This window comes from Strix aluco, chromosome 1 (genome assembly GCF_031877795.1).
Source record: "Strix aluco isolate bStrAlu1 chromosome 1, bStrAlu1.hap1, whole genome shotgun sequence".
Lineage (NCBI taxonomy): Eukaryota > Metazoa > Chordata > Aves > Strigiformes > Strigidae > Strix > Strix aluco.
In genome coordinates, this window is record NC_133931.1 from 169,961,133 (window position 1) to 169,985,079 (window position 23,947).

The 23,947-nt window shown below is 45.7% G+C and overlaps 1 protein-coding gene across 2 annotated transcripts in view; it reads right to left on the reverse strand.

Moving 5' to 3' along the window:
• Positions 1 to 23,947, reverse strand: part of PTH1R (parathyroid hormone 1 receptor) — a 133,712-nt gene that overhangs the window by 50,968 nt on the left and 58,797 nt on the right. Inside the window, exon 2 of one of the 2 annotated variants that reach the window (XM_074845070.1) lies at positions 16,436 to 16,541. The exons of the other annotated variant lie outside the window; for it this stretch is intronic. Within the exon in view, the coding sequence (XP_074701171.1) occupies positions 16,436 to 16,541 (106 nt within the window). The remainder of the gene's footprint in view (positions 1 to 16,435; positions 16,542 to 23,947) is intronic. 2 annotated transcript variants of the gene reach the window in all.

The following is a 23,947-nucleotide window of genomic DNA, read 5'->3' on the forward strand; positions in this document are numbered from 1 at the left end:
CTTACTCTACCCCATGTTTCCTCTGGTCCATAGAGCCATGTGGCACCTTTACCATTAACTTCACCATCTTGAGCCCACCAACGTGATAACTGGGACCAAATTCTGCACCTTCCACCTCCAACTTTCTCCTATTTTACTCACTGTAGAGGTCACTTAGCAACTGAGCTGATGATAAAACAGGGAGGAAAAATACCATATATTCCATTGGTATTGTGCTGGAATCCAAACAAGACTTTTATTTTTGTTTGTTTTCCAAAATATTTCCTCCAAACATTTTTTTCTTGGTTTATAAAAATATTAACAGTACTAACAACTTGGCTTCTGTCTGTTGTTTTCCTTTTCTCCTGGTCATTTCTCAAGAGATTCACACTGAATTACAAGAATAAATCTGAAAAATGGTGAGGAGTTTCAGGAAAACAATAAAAAAATCCACAAGCTGACAATCTTTCCTGATGGTTGTACTTTAAAATAAAAAATAAAATCGATTTTTGCAACCTTTTTAATAAGCTGTCATTAGGGAAAAAAAAATCTGCCACCTTCAAGTAGTGTGTTTTTGGCATGCTAAAAATAAGTCAGTCTCTCCTGAGACACTGTTAACAATGCCTGGAAGCACAGATAGTCAGAAGGGATCCAGTTCATTCTAAACGCTGATTGAAAAGCTCATGAAAAAAAAAAAAATGATGAAAAATAGTTTGAGGGTTCCAGATACGCTGCTTGGATTAGTACAGGTAGGTAGGTTTGGGACGCGAAGTTGCATGTTCCAAGTGAACTGGGAATGCAAAGCATTTCTTTCCTTGGAAGAAGTAGTAGGATTCACTGAAGATGTAAGTCAGAAGGAATTAATAAACTTTTAAGAAAACAAGTAAATCTCATACATATCCCACATCCTAAGTGTCTTGGATGTCTGTCATTCAGGCACTGCTGAATGGAGGATATTGATTCTCTCTCAGACATGTATGTATGTGGGTGAAGCTCCTCCAAATTCAGATCTGTAACTCTCATGGATGGAGACAGGGAAGGTGGGAGTTTCTCATGTTTAGAGGACATCACCGACCACTTTAGTGCTGAAGAAATAAGACTTGCAGGACAACATGGAAGTAAGGCAAGACCTTTTTCTTCCCCAGAGAGCTTGCAGATGTCTCATCCTGGTGTCTCCCTTTCTGTCTCCATAGTTTGATATGAGTTCAGGGAGACAGGGTGATTGTACTTGTGGAGAAAGTGAGTATCAGTGACCACCACACTCCCTGACTACAAATCGAACACAGGCAGGTAAGTGAGGTTGGTAAAAGCCAACTGCTGAGGCAGGAATTGAAGCTTTGTCTTCTAAGAATTATTTTGCTTCCTCATCCCATGTAGTTTGCTAGAAGAGGTTTCACAGGTCCTGAGATGTCCTTGCTACTGGTTAAACAAAACAACCTCTCTGTGGAAAAGTTCATAAGTTCCTTTGTTGAAAAGGAATGTAAAGAAAAATTTTTCCAGCACTAGGGAAGGACTGGTAGGGTGGGAAGATTTTTCTGGTGGCCCTGAAGGAGAATAAAAGGCTTGGTCTGCTTAATCCAACAAAAGAGAATGAGAAAGAAGGTTTTTCTCATCCTACTGGTAAACAGTATGTATAGAGATGAGCTACAAAAGTGGAAAATGATGCAAAAATAAGCAGATGTAAAGTGGCAGTGAACAAAGCTTATACTGGAAATTAAGAGAGAGTTTCTATCCTTCAGATGAGTCATGTTCGGGATGAGGTCAGTAAGTTTCATGTCCCTGAGTGATTTTAAGATGGTATCATTAGAGCAAATGGAGGCTGTGGCATTAATTGGACTAAAAGGAGCGCAGCACATCATTCACAGCTTCCTCTGCGTGTAGCACTCTCGAGCTCCGCTGCCATCCTTGCATTAGGACATGTCAGTGCATCTTCATCCTACTTCAGTATCCTGTATGCTGCTGTCTCATGGTCGTCAGAGTCACTTGTGCTTCCCAAAGACACCTCAGTTTTCCAGCTGGCTACCTACCTCCACTCCAGATCTTGGAAATCATCTTACACTGGAGGCAATCACTTCCAAGGACAAGAGAAATTCCAAAACAGTCCAGATGATTACTCCTTCCTTCCTTCCCAGATACAAAGACTCCAACACAGCTCTTGTATGTACGTGTGCTCTCACCTCTTTCTCTTGAGACACCAGGGTCATCATTTCCTCAAGACAAGCTAAGCCACAGAAGAGCTCAGCCTCTCTTTCCACCATTACATCCCTGAACCAGTAAGGGTCACCTCCTCTAGTTTCCTGACGCATTTCTATAATGCCGTTTTTTACTTCTCAGCCCATCAATCCAGCTCGCTCAAGTCCTCAGCTTCAGCTGAAGGCAGCCCCAAGGGTTCAAGCAACAAAGCCCTCACGGAAATAAATACAGACTTCAGTCTGAGGGACATATGTTGAGACAGATGGTACTAAGTGCTACTTTCACCCACTGCCTTCCCAGGGCTGTGCTGGGGCAGGGTCTCAGGTCACTAGCAGACAGCTCCTCCTAGTCCAGCTCTGCAGAGGACATACCACCACCACAAAATAAGCACTTTGGGAAGATGAGGCATGTGAAAATGTGTCAGTTCACCAACTAGAATTTACCAGCACCTCACTGAAATGTACTGAATGATATTTTCCTCTAATATCAGTCACAATAGGGCAGGTATATACCTGCTAAATGTGTCAGAAAATCTAATTTACTTCTCTGCATCTGCATGCCATTTTATCACAGACATCTTTGCCCATCTTCTAGGGCTAGACCATAAAATCCTCCAGGCAGGGCGTGTGTCTCAGTGACTGAGGTGTCTGCAGGTTACTATTATAGTGCACCCATTCATCTCACCGTTGCTCAGACTGTCATGAATACTCCCTTACAGCCGTACCATACTACAGAGTAGTTATAGTAGCACTGATTACTGTAGTTTTAGAACAGATGTGCCTTGAAGCTATCCTTAGCCCTTGAGGGCTGAAATCTCAGGACATGGAAATTGTAGTCATTATCACAAGCCAATATGGTATTCATAATGGAGCAAGCAAATACTCTGTTTGATGTCATTGCTGCAGGAACTGCCTTTTGAAGGCAGAAAGGCCAGTCACAGAGTGCTTTGTGAAAGGGTTGCACCACATGCATCTCTCATTTCAATCTTTCTTTTTTTCTGCTTGCCCACCTGAGCCTAGTCAGAAATCCCAGCCTGCTGTAGGTTGCTTTGGTGGAAGAGAGAGGAGAGGAGAGGCATATGGACCATGCTCACTGCTCAGACTGTATCCCCAGGGTGCAGTGAGAGCTATTTTCTTCTGCTTGCTACTTTTCCCTTGTCTCGTCCCTCCTTGCCTTCCCCCAGTCTCAATTGCAATTTCTGTGCAAGTGGTACATGCATGTGGAGAACACATTAAAACCATCTGTGAGGCTGCTTGGCAGCTGGATAAACGCAAACATGGTCTCAAGGTGTTTATCTAGGGGTATGGAATATAAATCAGCCAGACTTATTTTGGCACCATGCAAGGCACCAGGGAGACCACATTTGGAATATGGTGTGCAATTGTGGTCGCTCTATTACGGGAAGGACATTTGGTGGATTGGAAACAGGCAGGGAGGAGCAACCAAAAAAATGACCCAGCATTTTGGGACAGGAGGGGGAGAAAGGGAGGCTTGGAGGGCCACTGCCTCTGTATGGGGGTGTTTGGTGTTGCAGATGCATTTCAAACCTGGCCATCAGAGCATGCGTGTGTGAATGCCTGCGCATGTATATGTATAGATCTATAGGTGGGTATGTCTGTAGGAAGGGGTGTGTATTGTTGTTGACCTGTGCTGTGCAATGCAGGGGGAGCATGTATCTGTTCTGGGGAAAGGTGCTCTGCATTCATCCAAGGGCATTTGCTCGGGGACACAGTGCTCCCATGTCTCTCTGTGCATATATGGGGACTGTGTGCTGGTCAACATGAGGGGAGGGTGAGGAGAGGGACTGGATGGATTAAGGTCCTGTTACTACTCAGAGACCCATGCTGGTCTGCACACCAGTGTTTAGTGGGCAAAACACCCCTTGCATGGTCAGCCCTGGAGGAACTGGACTTTGGAGGGGAAGGACGTACAGGCCAGGGACTGTTCCAAGTCACAATGTGTCTTTACTCACCCCAAAGCAGAATGGGAAAGTCACAAGGTTATGAGTGCTATCAGACAATTCCTAGCATGACACAGCTCCAGAGAGGTGCCTACTCTGACATCAGTAGCCCATTTCACATGCTGACTGTCCACTCACTGTCCACACAACACAAAAGAAGAAATATCACCTTCAAGGTCCTATCTGATAACACCCAACCTGCCACTACTGGCCTGGTTCAGCCCAGGCATCCTTCCTTCCTCATTCCAGTACATCTAGTCCTTCCAAAACCCACCAGATCTCCCTTTGAGAGGGGAGAGTGTTGGTCATATCAATCAATAAAATAAGCATAGAAATAAGGTTGATAATTAGTATTGCAGTTTAGCCATCCTATGTACTGTTTTCCACCCTTTCTCCACACATGGACCATTTATGCCTGTCATAACTCCTGAGACCTATTCCTCCTGTGCATTACAAGACCTATATAGCTGCTCAGCAGACATTTCTCAATGGGATTGAAAGCCCTTGGCCCATAAACCTTTGCAGGTAGAGGCCAACTGTTGGTATTCCCCATCTCTTGCTAACTCTAATTCAGGCACAACTGGCAAGTAGCCGTCTGTGAAGAGCTGCAAGCCCTTCCTAGTCATCACAGTCTGCTGACCTGAATGGTAGCTGTGGTAGATCGGTTGAGTGGGAGATGACATCTCCCTGTAAGGTTTCAGTGCTCTTTTGACCCATTCCAGAACCAGAGATGCAATGAGAAAACCCAGGCTTAATCAAGACCAGGAGGTCCAGGAGGAGACAGTCCAGGAGGAGACAGTCAGTGACCTACTGCATCACATAGACACACACAAGTCTATGGGACCAAATGGGATACACCTGAGGGCGCTGAAGGAGCTGGCTGGGGTGCTCGCCAAGCCACTTTCCATCATTTACCAACAGTCCTGGCTGACCGGGGAGGTCCCGACAGATTGGAAACTGGCCAATGTGACACCCATCTATAAGAAGGGTCAGAAGGATGATCCAGGAAATTACAGGCCTGTCAGCTTGACATTGGTGCCTGGGAAGCTGATGGAGCAGCTCATCTTGAGTACCATCACACAACACATGTGGGACAACCAGATGATCAGGCCCAGTCAGCATGGGTTTATGAAAGGCAGGTCCTGCTTGACAAACCTGATCTCCTTCTATGACAGGGCGACCTGCTTATTGGATGAGGGAAAGGCTGTGGATGTAGTTTACTTTGACTTCAGTAAGGCCTTTGACACCGTTTCCCACAGCATTCTCCTGGCAAAACTGACTGCTCGTAGCTTGGATGATCGCACGCTTTGCTGGGTAAAAAACTGGCTTGATGGCTGGGCCCAAACAGTTGTGGGGAAGGGAGTTAAATCCAGTTGGCAGCCAGTCACGAGTGGTGTCTCCCAGGACTTGGATTTGGGGCCACTCCTGTTTAACATCTTTATTGATGATCTAGACGAGGGGATCGAGTGCACCCTCAGTAAGTTTGCAGATGACACCCAGTTGGGTGGGAGTGTTGATCTGCTCGAGGGTAGGGAGGCTCTGCAGAGAGATCTGGACAGGCTGGAGCGATGGGCTAAGGCCAACTGGAGGAGTTTCACTAAGGCCAAATGCCGGGTGCTGCACTTGGGCCACAACAACCCCCAGCAGCACTACAGGCTTGGGGAGGAATGGCTGGAGAGCTGCCAGTCAGAGAGGGACCTGGGGGTGTTGATTGACAGCCGGCTGAACATGAGCCAGCAGCGTGCCCAGGTGGCCAAGAAGGCCAATGGCATCCTGGCTTGTATCAACAATAGCGTGGCCAGCAGGGACAGAGAAGTGATCTTACCCCTGTACTCGGCACTGGTGAGGCCACCCCTCGATTACTGTGTTCAGTTTTGGGGCCCTCACTACAAAAAGGACATTGAATGACTCGAGCGTGTCCAGAGAAGGGCAACGGAGCTGGTGCAGGGTCTGGAGCACAGGTCTGATGGGGAGCGGCTGAGGGAACTGGGGGGTTTTAGTCTGGAGAAGAGGAGGCTGAGGGGAGACCTCATCGCCCTCTACAACTCCCTGAAAGGAGGGTGCAGAGAGCTGGGGATGAGTCTCTTTAACCAAGTAACAAGTGATAGGACAAGAGGGAATGGCCTCAAGTTGTACCAGGGAAGGTTTAGACTGGATATTAGGAAGTATTTCTTTACAGAACGGGTAGTCAGGCATTGGAATGGGCTGCCCAGGGAGGTGGTGGAGTCCCCATCCCTGGAGGTGTTTAAGAGGCGGGTTGACATAGCACTTAGGGATATGGTGTAGTTGGGATCTGTCAGTGCTAGGTTAACGGTTGGACTAGATGATCTTCAAGGTCCTTTCCAACCTAGATGATTCTGTGATTCTGTGAAGACTCACTGATTACATCTGTACTAGTCAATACAACAGACCATAGCCCATGTTCAGGCCCTTCAAGTCCAGCATGGCTCATATCCAAGAATCTGAACTTCCCTTCATCCATGCCCCAGAAAAACAGTCTTGTCTGTGTTGCCATCTTGAAAAGTCTCCTGGTCCATTCTGGCTCCCAGATGATTTCCCCTGGGGCAGTGACAGATGTCCCAGGACAAAGCTGTGCTGGGAGCATGCTAACAAGGGATGGTCTGGTTGTTTACAGGGCAGTTTGGGCCAATGTTCTGGCCTTGCATCACTGAACCACAACGACTGAGAACAGAAAGGGGGAGAAGATAGGAAGAGCAGGAGAAGATACGGTTTATAGAGGTCTGGGTGTTCAGGACAAATCCTGAGTGCCCTGGATGCCTTTGTCTCCCTTAACGTCTAAGGTACCTGAGGTTACTCACAACCTCTGAGGAGACCTTGGCAGGCTGGGTGATCAGAGGATGGTGCTTGAGCTTCTGAAGAGAAAATCAGGAGTAGATCCTGGGCTTCTGCAAGCCCAGAGAGAGTCTGGACTTGGGTATAGGTCCTTTAGGGACAATGAAGCCATAAACTCAAATGTGCAACCCACACACCTTAGGTAAATACACACGGCTTCTCAACTAAAAATAACCCCTTTCCCTAGCAAATAGGTTTATTTATTAAAAAAACAAGCCATTCTGAGGCAAGCTGCAACACCTAGAACTCTGAGAAAGGATTGCCGATAGTCTTTGCTAATAACAGGTTTGTGTAAAAATCTCTCTTCCTCCACAAAATGTCCCATCTCCTTTTCCAAACCAGGGAAAGACAGGCTTTTAATTCATGGACGAAAAAAAAAAAATCAGGTCTGATGGCTTATGGCTGGGAATTTCACTTCATCCCCTTCCAGGTTTAACTTTGGGGTGGCATCAGGCTGCCCACCATGGCTGAAATGTAATATTTGTGTATGTAGAAGAGAAATTTTAGGGTTTCCTGTTCTTTTTGAAAGGCTTTCATCTAGAGACTAAATTTAAAGAAAAAAAGGGGAGAAAAAAAAAAAAGAGAGAAAAGAAGAAAGGAAGCCAAATGCTTGTGGGGACAGGTTTTTGGGATTTTTGTTTTTTAACATTTTGGGTCTCAGTTCCTCAGTGCCTTAGCCAAAAGTGGCAGATGATGCACATATCCTGAGACATGGCTGTGTGGAAGCACACTGGACTGGCTCAGCCCTAACTCCCCACGGCACAGGTCCCTGTGGGGCTGTGCCTATGTCACTCCATAGATCAGAGTCCATGGCAGGTCCTCAGACTCAGAGATACTCCTGGGAGGTGGCCAGGGGACAGATGACACTGTCTATGTGATCTGTCCTAGGAGGACAGGAGGAGGTTCACCCTCCACTAGCTAGCATAAAACTAAAAGTTAATATTTTTTGAAGGAGAAAAGGAAATTTTAAATAAAAGCTCATTATTGCTGAAGGAAGTTTAGAATTTTATCAATTTTTTATCTTTTTGTTTGCTAGGACTTTCCTTTGGACTATCAACCCTGCTAGCAATCATACACATAGCAACCCCATATTCTCACTCTCCAGAAATGCTTGGCATGTCTATTGTTCACCCTGATGCTCATTAGTCCCTAATTCAACTCCTGAAATGCAGTTTAGACACATATCTAATTAAATTGCATCTGGTTTATTTCAACTGAACAGGATATTGTTGAATCTTTGGTAGCAGATAACATATTTGATTACTCCACTTGACAGCTAATTGCCTGATCTTTCAGGGCATAGGCCAGGAATCAGATAAAAGTTAAAACCAAGAAAGACAGTGAATATCCCTTCCAGCTTCTGAAAGACTCCTTCTAATGAACATCTCTTTCTGGTCTCTACAAAATGGGTGGACACCACTACTCTCCATACTCCCATGAGCTCTTCCCTTTTTTCACAATACGCAGTTCAAGTTTTAGGCCTACTATACTGGTTTTTATGACCATTTTTAGTAGCTGAAGCTACATTAAGATCAACCCTTTGGCACAAAGATGAAGCCAGTGTTGGCCAGGCTTGTGAGGGTGCAGGTTGGTTGGGAGAACAACGTAACCACTCACGAGCTGCCTTTTGACACTGCACGGTGAGGCACATAGCATTTGCTAATAATTGTGCAGGCTGAAGAAAACTGTGAATGTAATAAAACTGAGACAGTAAAAACCAGCAAAGGGAAAAGGATGATACTAAGTGGAACAAATAGGAGACCAAGGTCTTCCTACTTCCAGAGGATGGTGGAGCATGATTGGAGATACATTTTTCTTCCGGGCTGTCTGCTTCTTGGGGAAGAGCTCACGAAGTCTATGCACAGGCAGGATCACATTTTCCACTCAAAATAGCCAGTTCTGGTGCATGTCTCTATGCCAAATCCATGTCTGTGCTGGGAGAATGACACACAGAAACCTGCTCCTCAAAATCTCATTTTCCTTCTTGGGGGCAAGCAGTGGTGCTGGACTCACAGGTCCCTCTCACAATGTGTCTTCTTCACTTGTGTTAGTCCATTTCTAGCCTGCGATTGCCAAGTAAATGTATTAGGAGTGGGTAGCTACAAAGTGAGAGGGAACAGCAGATATCAACTCAAAATCAAGGTTTGGTGCTGATCCAGGTTACCTCTCATCTCTTAAGACCCATGGATATCTCTGAAATTCAGATTTTTCCCTTTTTAAAATGTTGGTTGAACGAATATTAAAGGGGGAAAAAGTAAGTTGCAGTGCTGAACTGTAGGAGAAATCAATGAATCTGAGAGAAGTCGATGCCCTAACTAAACTGAATGGGAATCTGCCAGTTTATACCAGGAAAAGAACTGGCCCATGAAATGCACTCAGCAATGAAACAGGCAGAAGAGAAGGAGAACCCAGGTACTCATTGCACTGCAGGAAATTTCAATGTGTTTTCCTTATTTCAAAACAAACCTGGAGGCTTTAAAGTGAGAGTGATGACGAGAGTCTTGAGTTTCAGTCAAGTGGTATTTGTCCAGAGATTTTCATCAGCTTCTGTCCACCTGGATTTGAATCTTTGTAGCCTCACCTTGAATTCCAGGACAAAAGGAAATGTGGTTTGTGGCTTGTGCCCTGGCTGAAGACTAAGGAGATGAGAATCCAAATCTTGGCTCTGTCACAGACTCTCCTTTGAGATTGGAGGTGAGGCGTTGAATATACCTATGCGTCAGTGCCCAGGAATGAGGACAGCAGCCCTCCCAAACTTTCATGTCAGCTTACATGATATTTCTTTCTATCTAAAAAATAAATAAAAAAATCAAGGTGTCCCAAATTCCCTCACTGCTTCTGAAGACACAGATCATTGACTATCATGGAGTGGAGTAAATCACAACGTTGGTCTGCAATCATAGCCAGGTAGAGGCAGGATCTAAACAGCCCTCTGTCAGGTGGTATTCGACAACTTCTGATGAACAGGGATAGGCATGGGTCAAGGGTGATCACAGGACAGGAACTGACAGCACTGAGGGGATGCATACACCCCGTGTTGTGAAGTGGGGCTGCATGGGAGCAAGGAGAGAAGGCATTGAGGGATAAGTCAGCTTGGGTTTTCAAAGCCTCAGATGTTCAGCAGGTAATGCTCAATGCAGTACTGCTTACACCAACACCTTTCTTTCCTGGCACTGCTCCTTTCTCTGTGATGGTTCTCTTGTTTATGTGGCTGCATGATGAACCAGGCCAGGAAGCTGATCCAGCTGAAAAACAAACATCCTCTGAAAAAGCTTTCTCAGGTCAATCAGTTGCGCCATTGGCCCTGCCCGTACTAAGGGAGTCTGAAACAGCAAATGAAGTCATGTTTTTTGGTGACAAGAAAACTGGCCTCTGCGTACACACACAGGTCCTTAGCACCTCTGTCATCATAACTGAGTTCTGCTCAGCCCTTATTAGTCAAGCTGTCTTATCAAGGATATACACTATTCTGAAGACACTCCTTCCCTTTGCCATAGAGATGCCCTGCAGGACCAGTTCAAGTCCACAGGACTCCGTCTTCTCCTTCTCTGAGAGATGAGACATGACCGATGCCATTTCACACCTTCCATCTGGCTGCCTCTGAGCTGGCAGAAAAATAGTGATTCATTCAGTCTGGTTCAAATCCAGGTATGAACTCGAAGTGTTGATGAGAGGGGGTTTGCAGGAAGAGGTCCTCAGAAGGCTCCTTGGAGAAGCAAAGGCTGTCTGTAGAAGTGTACACCTCTATTTCTTATGGCTTATAGAGCCATGAGAGGGAAGTATCCCTGTGTGCCCATAGCAATGGATGCATCTCTCAAAGCCCTCTCCTGACTCCATCCACAAGCTAGAACACTGAACATTGAGGGGTGCAGGACAAAACCCCAGAGCAGAGATGTGAAATCCAGACTTCAAGCTGCACAGAGATCTGTTTGTTGCAGAGCTTGCATAAGTATCCAGTGCAAAACAGCAATAAACCAGCCATGGGGTCAAAGCCCTCTTTTCCTATGACCTCTGTGGTTAAGAGTTTCCCTGGAGAGATGGGACTCTCAAGTACAAAGTCACTCCTTACTGACTTGGGCAGAAACTTTCTCCTTTCCCAAACATCCCACACCACTGGGCTGTCTGCAGGGTTGTCCCACCATTAGAGTTGCTCCATGCCGAAGGCTGCTACAATGATCCCAGAAGGATACTAGCTTTACAAGCAGATGGTGACGTTGGGCAGCTGAGACCCTGCTCTTACACCAGTGCTTTTTGGTACTTTCAGATATAGTGAAGCAGAACTAATGGAAGAGATTTCAATCTCCTTTTTCACCTTTGACATGCTAGGCAGTAAAGCATTATTTCTGGGAAGTAGTAACAGATTTAGGTTCCTTTGAGCAGAGCTGAATGTGAATCTTTTCCTTCACCACAAACAGTTATGTAAGAAAGGCTGAAGAAGTCTCATCCTTTGATGACTATATGATGTGCTTTCCTTATGATCTCCCCAAAACTGCTGCCTCATTGTGGCGTTGTCCTTTTTCCTTCTTTGAAATGACACACCAAGCACAGATTTGAACATGCAAGATAACTGGAAACAACATGCAAAAAAAAAAAAAAAAAAAGAAGAAAAAGAGATAGACAACATGCAGAGCTCCTCTTCTTTTCCAGTGTAAAAGAACTACCAGGTAGAGCATGAGACTCTTGGGTCTGGGTTCGAGACAACTCTGGGTTCGAGCCCCACGTTGGGCACCAAAAGTTGTGGTGGTTTAGGCCCTGCCGGGGTCCGAGACCACACTGCCGCTGCCCCTCCCCCACCCTGGGACCGGATGGGGAGAGAGTGAAATAAAAAACCCCGGGGCTGAGATAAGGAGAGGTTTAATATAACACTGCAACAGCAACAAACCGAAGAACAAGAACAGTAACAATAACAGTAATAACAATAAACAGAACAAAAAAAAATGTACCGATACAGCAGTGAGGAGAGTGACCGCACAACACGCGTGTTCACCGATTCTCCCACGCTTCGGCACCCCGGATGTGACGTCAGCATGGTATTGAATAACCCGGCTAGAGCTTCCCCCCCACTGCTGGGGAAACTTAACCCTATCCTAGCTAAACCAGGACACCTCCCCTTCTCTCCTTGCCCAGCTCTCTACCTGCTACATTGTAGTTAGGCCCTCACCAATCTTTGATAACTGAGCCTTGAATTCCACAGGGAGGAAACAATCCCTCCAAGGAACCTTAATGCTGTTGGCTTGTGATCCTAAACTCCCTGGGCAGGACTACTCATAGAAATGTTTGTTGGAAGGGACCTCTGAACATCTCTTGTCCAACCTTCAGCCTTCAAAACCAGCATGAGGTCAGGTCAGTCATGGCTTTGTCTAGCCAACTCTCGAAAAGCTGTGAAGATGGACATCCCACCACATGTTCAGGTAAGCTATCTTAGTGCTAGGCTACCTTCTAGGGATCACACCACCATCATCATTAGGCATATCATACTGCAGCATAAGTGTTAAGTGGTCCATCTAAGTCAGCAATCCTAGGTTTAATCTGTGGTCAACATCTGGAGACAGGTGGGAGGCAGATGCCACCCCAAAAGGTGCTCTTCTCTGTTGTGGAGGTTTGAACTCAGCCGGCAGCCAGACGTCACATGGCTGGCCGTTCACCTCCCCCTCCCCTCTCTGGTGAAATAGGGGAGGGACAAAAAGAAGAGAATGCGTAGGTTGAATAAAAAAAGAAAGAATTTACTAAATATAATAAGAGAACAACAGTAACAATAGTGAGTCCAAAAAGAAACGGGTAAAATGCAGCAGTGGCTTACTGAGCGCGGCGACTGCCCCCCCCCCAGCAACAACATGGGCCGACGAGCAGAAGGCGCGAGGGCGAGAGAGAGCCAGCGAGAGAGCCCACCCACCTAAATCCCTGGGCATGGCATCACATGGTATGAAATACTCCAATGAAAATTAACTCCATCGTGGTCAAAACCAGGACATCTGTTCATCAACTCTAGAAGGAGTTCAGATGTTCAAGGTCATCAGTAATCCAGCTCTGCTGCACACGACAATCACCAACACTGTGACAACCTTGGCTCAAATTCATAATGGCCCCAATAACCATGACTTTTGCTTTATGGGTGACATCTGCACCTGAAGTTCACTGTGCCACTGTCACATCAGGTGAAACTTTACTCCCTTACCCCCTTTTCCAAGGCAGATCGTTTGACTTTGAAGTCCTCCAGGATGCCATGGAGTAGCTCTGCTTTATTACGGACAGAGATGACAGATCGTTCAAACTTTCCAGGGTCTCATGCATGACTCTTATGGCCATTTACCAACTACATAGGGACAGTTTCTCCCATTTAGAAGACTTCCAGAAACTAAATATAACACAGGAAAATTGAACCAGGAGCGTGTGCTGCTTCTTGCATTGCATACCTTGAGACTGGGCTGATTTGTTTCTTTTTGTGGTCACTTTCATTGTTGTTGGGTGTTTTTTGTTTTGTTTTCTTCTTGGTTTGTTTTTTGGGGTTTTTTGTGTTGGTTTTTTTTTTTTTTTTTTTTTTCATATTTTAAAGGGGCTAGACTATGCTTTTTGCCCTTTGAATACCAGCCAGACCAATAAATCATTTCAGGCCAAGGAGTGCACTGCTCCCTGTGATCTGCAAACACACTTCTCAGCAGGGCTTGCCCCACCTCCAATATAAAATAAGTCTGTTCTATACTGACAGAAGCAGCCTTTGGAGTGGGACATATTCATCACACTGCTGAAAAGAAAAATAAAATCCAGGGGCAGGGGCTGAGTCTCCAGCCTTGCTTTCAGGAGGCACTGGGAACTTTTAATACAGGAAGGAGCACGGCTGGCTGCCACAGGGGAGATCTTGCAAAGAGACGAGGTCTTCTCTGCATCTGGCATGGGGACCATCAGTTCACATTGCCAGCAGGTAGACTCGGTATAGATATAGTGGCACATCAATGCCATGGGCTGCCATTATTATCAGAGGGCCAAACGGACCTGGGCACAGCTCTCTGCCTGCCTGCAGAGTCACTTGTTTTCCTTACAGGAAAGGCTAGTTCTTGTAAAGCCAAAATACAAATGCATCATGAGGGACAAGTCTGTCCTACACCACCAAAAATCCAAAGACAAGACAGATAGGGGACCTGGCAGAGTGGTCACACAACCCAAGTCCTCCACGGCAGTTAACAGAGTCCTCCTGTCACCCAAGTGGGTGCTCCTCAGAAATACTTTGAGTGCTATCACAGGAGACTGCCTGAAGGCTTGGGTTGGTCACCCAGGATTTATACTGTTCCAAGTCACAATCACTTTGCCCCCACAAATATTCTCTGCAAGAGGGGCTGGTGTATCTTAATTGTGAAGACCATGTTGTCCTTTCCAGACTTTGGGTCTACAGTGAGGGAAGAGGCAATGGGATGAGGTGCTTCACCTGGCTGAGAAGGGCACAGACCCATATGTCTTTGGGTGATTAGCACAAATAGAAACCAAGTGCCAGATCCCATATCCTCAAAGGAGGAACGTATTGGACCTAACCGCTTTTCACCCTAGGCTCTGAAGATTTTGTGCAAAAACTAAGTTTCTGAGACTTAGCTAAGTAATTAATTGCATTAAAGCTAACACAGTGAAGATTACAGCCTTTTGTTCTGTCACTTCTTACTCCACAAGAGGATCTAAAACTACCCATCTCCTTTGCCTCCTGCAGCATGAAGGAGCAGACACACTGCAAAATGGAGATTGAGTTAGTCTATTCACAAATACCCCATAACGTTATTATTTCGTGTGTCCATGGGCATCTGTAGTCTAAAATCTGTTGATGGCAACTCTTCTGTGAAGCAGAAAAATCTTTTACAAATTGCAAAACCCTCTGTCTGCAGCCATCGACTCACCAGACCATCTCAGAGATGGTCTGGCAACTCCCTGCCTTGTTTGTGAAGTGCTAGAGTGAATTTCTAGGGTGTTATGGAGGCACTGTCACTGGAGGTTCTTTCACAACATCTTAAGAAAATATTTCTTGGAAAAGGTTAAATCAGCATTCACTCTGCCTTTGGATTAGTGAACCTTGTGCAGATTAATTTGACCTAACTATATATTGCTAATGATTGCCTTGAGTCTTTAAAGCCTTCAATATACTGCTGTGAGTATTGACATCATGATGATTCCTCCTCTTGGCTGTACTATTTGGGATTGGACAGATTTACTTTAGAGGATGGAGCCTGAAGTCTCCTTGTCAGTCATACGCAGCTCCCCAGCCCTACCAACACTGTTGCTGACAATTAAGGAGGGAGATCAATACTAAATGCTGACAGTCTCACAGAGTTAGAAAATAGGATGTGAGAGCAAGATCAGCTGGTGATATCACCAGATTCCAAGGTAGGCAGGTGGTCTCTAGTACAACAGAAGGAAATGACTTTGCACACATGTTTTTTAATGAGGTGTTAATTGGACATTGGGTGAACAGGAAAAAGAAGCAACAGAGGATGTGGCTTGAGGTTTTGGCTGATGTAAAGCCAGAGGCCTAAATAAAATGAAAGCTGGGCTTTTATGGCCCCTTGCTGTCATTTCCAACAGGAGAGGGACACCAGGTGAGCAACTCTGCTCTAAAATCGCAGCTGGATTTGGGGAACTTTCCCTCTGCTGGTGATGTCTCTGGGTACTCCCACAGTGATGGCTGTGGGAGGAGAAATCTCTGAGATGCAGTGGTGAAGGCGGGAAGCATTCTGGCTTGTCCCCTTCTCTCAGGCAATAGAGGGACATGGGACAGGATGCCCACCCAGGACTAGCTGGATGGGTGCAGGGTGCCTCAGCATGCAGCCCCAGCACCAGTAATTAACACATGTGAAATTGATGAAAGAAACCAATGGGGGATGATTACTTTGCTGCCCACATGAGAGAGCTTTTTTCTTTCCTTCTTCCTCCAGCCCTACGTCTGGTAGTGATTTTGCAGCCCAAAATAGAAAGGAAGTTTTAGAAAGAGGCTTAGCTGAGCTTGGGCCCATTTGAGTAGAATAGAGAGAATGTCAGAGGGAAAGAGAGAAGGGGTGTTGGAAGGATGTTTTGTTTCCCATACCACGGGTGTCTTGCTGCAAAGGATCTTGGGAGAACTGATGGTTGATGCTATCTCCCATGCTTTGCCTGATGATATTATCTCCTGTGCATTGCCTGGACTTTTTAGTGATAAGGGCTGTAAGCCCATGACCATGACTCTTGCATCCCCCTGACTCCTTGGCATCTGGAGTTCTGGAGCAGGAGAAAGAAGCTGTGACAACCTTGCTTTCCAACACCTTGTGCTGCAAGATCTTCCCCACAGCTTAACCTGAAAAACTGATACGTTGGGCCTTCTTCAGCCGCCTCCCTCACATGCTCTGAGCTTTGTGTATGAGGCTGAGGGAGAGGGCTGGAGTTGAGCAGAGAAGGGCCCAGCCCCAACCGTGCAGTCTGGGTTGCTGTGGGAACACTCACCATGCACCTTGGGCACCTTGGCTTTCAGGTGTCGTTCGCACTTAGCCTTGGCTTTTAGCAGTAGGAAGATCTGCTCCTCTTTGGTGATGACATCATCAGCATCCACCTGCAGCAATGGGGAGAAATGAGGTTAAACCTCAGCATGCGAAGAGCAGCAGGACACAAACTTCCTAGATAATGCAGGTGATCTGAATGCAAAATCTTTGCATCAGGAGTTTCCTCCACCAGTCTTGCTTGCATATCTCAGTTTGCTCAACAACTAGTGTCCCAAGTAACACCTCTTACAAGATGCCACATGGAATCATCTGCATACATGGCAAAGGAAGCGTGTGCTGCAGTTGTTCACAGTATACACATGCACACACTGAGTAAGGTAGCAATTTCTGGTGTGGTGTGCCCTGGCTTGCAGGGATGAGTCCAAGAGTTAAAATTCTTAGTAAATAATATTGTACCAAGGGAAAAGAGTCTGTGAGCATCATCCTGGGCATATCAGATTTCTCCTCCTGTAAGGTTTCCAGAGGTCAAGGGACAAGAAGAGGGGGACAGGGAGGGTGCTTTACCCAGAGCCTGTTTTACCCTCCTGTTTGCTGCTTGCTGATATATGGTGATACTCAACCCTCAAAGGCACTTACTGGTCATAAAAAAAAATCTTGCTTCATGAAGGTGGCATGTTCCTGTCAGGCATGGCTGGCCTCAGGGAGCTGAGAGTACAACCGTGAGGAAGGCTTGTTTTACGAATGATTTGATTGTTATAGTGTACAGAGCTTTGATCTAATGCAATACAGTTGCTTTAATTTTCTGCTGTGCCTCTTGGGTACTTAGCTTGTGTGTCCTGCTCAGACATCCAGGACCAGTCCCACTGCCAGATAAAGTCTGAGATTACAAAGAACTTTCTCTCAGGTCAGTCCCAGCTACACTGGCATGATACTGTCTTTGTTCTTTCTTGCTTTTTCCCCCTAAAAGAACACTAAACTTTCTCCTGCATTCATTTTCTGCCCTAGATTTGAATGGGTGATGCAGATCGTACCCTGTAGGTGCTTTGTGATTTGTAGCATAGAAGGGGGTGAGGAAAGTTGTGGACTATGTCCATCTACTGACAAACCTCCCTTGCAGGCTTTGACCTGCAGGATCTGACCACCTTTATGAAACCTTTGAGGTTTGGGTCCATCCTTGGTACTCTGCCAGTCATGGCAGAAGAGTCTCTGGGAGGTTAGGACTGGGAGGGATCCTCATCCACAAGATCACCCCAAAGCTGGTTTAAAACACAGAAGAGCCACATGTAACGCCTTACAGGGCTCCTGAATTATGGATCAACATCCATAGCCCTAACCTAAAAATTAAGTGATGCAGTAAGTTGGGATAAATCACTGCTTTTCTCATTCCCTCTGATTCCCTATTTGTCTGTCTTGATTAATCAGACTATAAATGCAATGAAAGCAGATGTTGCCTCTCTCTGGATTTGTACAGAACTTGGCACTCACTTGTGAAAACATAATGTGAGCAAGAAGAGCTGCTGTTCTGTTTTATACAAAACAACTTTTTTTTTTTTTTTTTTTTTTTTTTTAACTTATATTAACTGTGCTGGTGAGTCTGGCCACTGTAAATCTGTAATGCAAAACCAAGGGTAGCACTCCACATCCTGATGGATGGAGCAGACCTAAAAACCTTAATGCATAGTACAGGCAGTCAGAGGAAAGAATACAGAACCTTGTGAAGCTGGTAGTGATCTGCAGATGAGAAGAAAACCTGTCGACAGGTTGCAGGGACTGCCCATGGAGGCGGTTGCTTGTTTCAATCCCTCTGAAGTACAGACTGAAGGGGGGGTTATGGTATTTCATCATACTCCCCAAAAGCACGGCTATTCAGAATTAAAGTTCCTTCACTCAGTTTAAGTTAATTAATTTTGGAAAGCAAGTAAGATAAATCAGCTGAAGGCAAATCAGTTCTTGAGCAAGACTTACTACAAATAACATAATGAGGGTTAATGAAATCCAGCTTAGAAGTAAACTCAGATTCAATTTCCCAGGGTGCTCCTATGGAGAGGAACGGTGGATGTTTGAGCAGCTGGTGTGGTAATGGACATGCAGATGGATAGCTAGATCTGATAAGGGGATTCTGAGTAAAACAGAAGTTAGTTTTTCATGTCCTTGGAAAAACTCCATACTAAAAATCCTTCAGAAGTGGGAGCTGGTTTCAAAACTGCGTTAATGCAAAACAAAGCCATCCTTTTCCAGATGTTTGGCCTGTTCACATTTAAGGCAACATCCTGCATTTCGACTCTTTCATTGGAAACATAAAACCTCTGGGTCAAATCCTGCTGTCATTTATATCTGCACAAACCCTGAGTGATTCTACCAAAGCTAGAGGAGTCAGTCTGGATTTATAGTGGCAGAGTAGAATTTGACCTCAGGTGTTTCAAATGATTCATCCTTTGCATGCTCAGTCCTCAGGCTCCTTTGGCATCACTCTCAGAGTAGGACAGCTCCCAGCCAGAGGGATGTATGGTCTCTAGGCCAGGCACAGAAAAGAAATTTTACTTCCCAGAAAGGGAATGAAGTCACTGAGCTCTCTGTCCATAGCTGGGCAGAATGGCTGGGGCAGAGCTCTGAACTCAGCCCAGATTTTCAGCTTTCCTGAACCCTGGTTACTGATCTTAAATTTCCAAAACCTGCCAGACCCTTAAAAAACCCCAACTCCCCATTCTCTCCCCTCTCCCAAAATTGGTTTAAATGCTAAGAGATATATTTACGACCTGTCTTTCTGTGTTTCAGCTTGGTCAAGGAGGCTGAAACATGTATGTAAACTTATATATGAATAAGAATAGAGATTTTCATTAAATCCTGTGACTTGAAGGAGATACCTATTCTCAAGAGACTTGTAGGAAAACTACACAGTCTGGCAATGCTGCTCCTTTGCTGCTGAATAACTCACATTAAACACCTAAGTGAAACTGGGCTGATAGCTGGTGGTTCTGAACTTGCCGTCCCCTCCTGTCTCACCCCCACTTTCCATCCCTTGTCAAACCCCTTGCTGAAACTCTTCAATGTGTTAGCCAGGCTGAAAGCTCTCCAGGGACAGAGAATCACAGAATCACAGAATCACAGAATCATCTAGGTTGGAAAGGACCTTGAAGTTCATCTAGTCCAACCATTAACCTAACACTGACAGTTCCCAACTACACCATATCCCTAAGTGCTATGTCAACCCACCTCTTAAACACCTCCAGGGATGGGGAGTCCACCACCTCCCTGGGCAGCCCATTCCACTGCCTAATAACCTGTTCTCTAAAGAAATACTTCCTAATATCCAGTCTGAACCTTCCCTGGCGCAACTTGAGGCCATTCCCTCTTGTCCTATCACTTATTACTTGGTTAAAGAGGCTCATCCCCAGCTCTCTGCAACCTCCTTTCAGGTAATTGTAGAGGGCGATAAGGTCTCCCCTCAGCCTCCTCTTCTCCAGACTTGAATTGAGCAGTATGCTGCAGGATCAGACACTGAAATGACTCAGCCTTGGGTTCAAGGGACAGTAGGTAGGACAGGGCAGACACCCAGAGCTGGAAACCGTAGAGCAGCTTTGGACCTGCCAGCTGCTGGAGTACTTTTAACTGTTCACTATCACTTTTTCCTGTGCATCTGATTTTCTTGCTCTGGATCTTCTGACCTTAAGACAATGCTGCCCTACTCATCTTTCCATCCTGGCTGTCAAAGGTTAAAAGTAATCCACAGGAACATTTTCTTTGCAACTCAGATGCACTCATGTTATTAAAAATATTTGGATCTGGCTTGGCAAAACTTTCTCTTTGACAACCAGTCTCAACACCTGATCCAAAACTACTGTGGGGTGGCCTTGCTAAAATCATTAGCAGTTTTGTATGCCAACTTTTTGAATCTGAATATCCCTAGGCAGCAAAATAAGTGACTTCATTTTCAGACGAGCTGAGGTATGATCTGCGGGAGTGCATAACAGATGGGAGCTCCTTCCAATGAAGCAGCCACTGCTTTGGAGTGGATTTGGATCCCAGGGGTTGGGAGAGAGGTGGGGCTGGAGGTACCGGTATGAAAGGTGTCTGTAAGATACTGGGTGGTGCAGAGAAAGGGGGCTAATTAGTCACAATTTTGCAGTATTTGAGACCTGGGAGGCACAAGATGAAGAGAACAAAGTCTGAAAGAAGCAGGACAATGCATGTAAGCAAATCACATCACTGGATTCAAAATAGGATTAGACAAATTAATAAAAGACAACTCCATCTATAGCTGTTAAACACTGTAGCCTGGATGCACATTTCTGATGCAGGAAGGTCTTAAACTGCTGATCACCAAAAACTGGAAGGTGGCAACCACAAGAGCTGTCCCTTTCTCTAAACATCCTAAACTGGCAGCTCCTAGAGATAGCCTGTTAGGACAGATTGACTGAATAAGGTTATTTTCATATATATCACAGAATCACAGAATCATCTAGGTTGGAAAGGGCCTTGAAGATCATCTAGTCCAACCTTTAACCTAGCACTGACAGTTCCCAACTACACCATATCCCCAAGCGCTATGGAAACCCGAATCTTAAACACCTCCAGGGATGGGGAGTCCACCACCTCCCTGTGCAGCCCATTCCAACGCCCAACAACCTGTTCTGTAACGAAATGCTTCCTAATATCTAGCTCCTCTATTTTTCAAAGGCCACAGAAACCTTGTGTCCTGCTGTGCAACCAGGAACATACACGTACACTCAGGGTATGGCCCAGTTTGAGATGCTCAACACAAGCTACTCTGTATTCTCTGCTCCTGCTGTTCAGGACCATGAAGAAGTAGGTAAGAGGTGCTAGAAGTGCTTCATCCAAGTGAGCATTTGTGCTGCTTTTGGCTGGGATATAGTTAATTTTCTTCACAGTAGTTACTATGGGTCTGTGCTTTGGATTTGTGCTGCAAACAGTGTTGATAATACAGAGATGTTTTATTTTATTGCTGAGCAGTGTTTACACAGGGTCAAAGCACTTTCTGCTTCTCACACTGTCCCACCAGTGAGGAGGCTGCGGCTGCACAAGAAGTTGGGAAGGGACACAGCTGGGACAATTGACCCCAGCTGACCCAAGGGATATTCCATACTATATGACATCATGGTCAGCATATAAAGCTGGGGGAAGAAGAAAGGGGGGGACATTCAGAGTGATGGCATTTGTCTTCTCAAGTCACCATTATGTGTGATGGAGCCCTGCTATCCTGGAGAAGGCTGAGTGCCTGCCTGCTGATGGGAAGTGGTGAATGAATTCCTTATTTTACTTTGCTTTCTTTACCTATTAAACTGTCCTTATCTCTACCCACGGGTTTTCTCACTTTTATGCTTCTGTTTCTCTTCCCCATCCCGCCAGAGGGGAGCAAGCAAGCAGCTGTGTGGTGCTTGGTTGCCAGGTGGGGTGAAACCACAACAGTACTGCAGCCATAACTCACCAAGATTTGCATATTCAACATTTCACTCGTCTTTTACCAAGAACCTCTGCTATGAGCCCACCCATGTGCAGCCCAGCACCTCTCATCCTTTCACTCTGGAGACACTCATTAGCCAGCACAAAGGAACAAATATCATATGGGCTTGCCAATATAATACCTGCCTTGCTGGCTAACCAGGGACATCCAGAATGAGATTTACCAACCTGAGGTATTCTCCCAGAGTTCCCCTTATAGTCACTGAGTATTTAGGCACACAGATCATTCCATTCTCAAACCACTACCTAAAATAAATCAGCTCAGCTGTGGTGATTTTTGTTTTCCTAGTTTTTTACTTTGGGCAGCTGGTGATTGCAGTAATTGGTCACGTTAACAGCACTGAGATCTGTAGAGTTTAGGAGCAGAGCTTTTGCTCGCATGAGCTCTTGGAGCAAGAGAAGCATCTGAGGGAAGACAGAAATAGTGTCACAGACAGTACATCTCCCAAATCCAACTATTTGGAAGTATGAGGTCATCATGGCCCTGTAGAAGTCAATCACTCTAAAAGAGTTGACAGAACATACCTTTTCATGAGCCCTCCCTAATTTGCTTCAGCATAAATTCCTGCACTGAGCTTACTTGGCATCAAATTTATACAAGCTTAAGGGATGCAGCCAGGCTGGGCACTACACAGGTAGGTGCAGAAGGACAACCTTGCCCTTCACTCCTGCTGTTACAGACTAGGTGCAGCTCGAAGGGATGGGGGATCCTTCCTGACCTCCCCAGTTTTGCAATCAAAACCCATCTGCTACTCTTTCTCAATGTTTATCACCTCTCAGCTTCCCAGCACTGTTTTTTGCCAGAAAAAAAAAAAAAGTTCCTTGTAGGGAAAAGATCTAGGAATGTTTTTTTTCCTTCCCCTTGTTCAGAGAAAGTAGAAATGCAGAGCAGGAGGCAGGCCAAGCAGGGAAGGGTGAAATGACAACGCTATCCAGAGGCTGTTAAATCAGTTTTGGTTCAGCTTTTTTTTCCCCTTTCCTTTGCCCCCAGAGGAGGCCATGGGGTAATTATGATAATGTTTTCTGGTATTTCCATTTCATTGGCTGGTCTCCCAGCCACTAAAGTAAACCCCAAATCTCAACGGGGAGGTCATATTCATCCTTGTTTATGGGACTCATTTTCAGAAATAACACTATCCTTTTTGTGAAACTTCCCTGGCAGCGGCTCAAAAAATAGCTGAAGGCAAACAGATTCCTTGGTCGGGGTTGAGAGCATCACAGCCACTCGATGGACCCAAGTCAAGGGACTGCTGGTGATCACCATCTTGGACAGCAGTAGACCAGGTACTCGCTGGTGTAAAGCAGAAAGTGGGTGCGGGCAGGAGGGGGACTCAGGAGAAAGAAGGCAAATGTGAAAATGAAAACATCGGTGCTGTGATATGGAGGGAAAAGGGAGGTGGGTCCCCTGGGTGTGGGAACACAATGGGACATAGGTGGAGCCGGCCATGCAAGTCGTATCCCAAACCAGCCCTGCTGATTTTGGTGACCACCTCTGGAAGGGTGATCGTAGTGGTCTCTTTTTGTGAGGAGTGAACCTGATGGCTGGGGTGGGGACACAGAGACCAAGTTAGCCAACTTTTAGGAGTGTGACAAAACTTTTCTAAGGTTTTCCTTTAATAGTTCCTTAGGTGAGCTGCGTGCAGGGTCTGACTGAAACACCAAACAAAGCAATAAAAGGTCATAAACCAAGTTCTTTTTCTGCAACAGAGACTGCAATTGAGCTGAGGGCATGAATGGGAAGGAAATTAAATTGAAGCTTCACTCCAGCCTTGCTGAGGGAGCAACCCCTCTCCTAAACTCTGTAAGGGTCAAGATCACTGTTAGAATTAGGAGATTAATCTAATCAAGTCTAATCATAGAATCAGAGAATGCTTTGCATTGAAAGGGGCCATAAAGATCATCTAGTTCCAACTCCCCTGTCAGGGGCACTAGACCAGGTTTCTCAAAGCCCTGTCCAACCTGGCCTTGAACACTTTCAGGGAGGGAGCTACCACAACTTCTCTGGGCAACCTGTTCTAGTGCCTCACCACCCTCA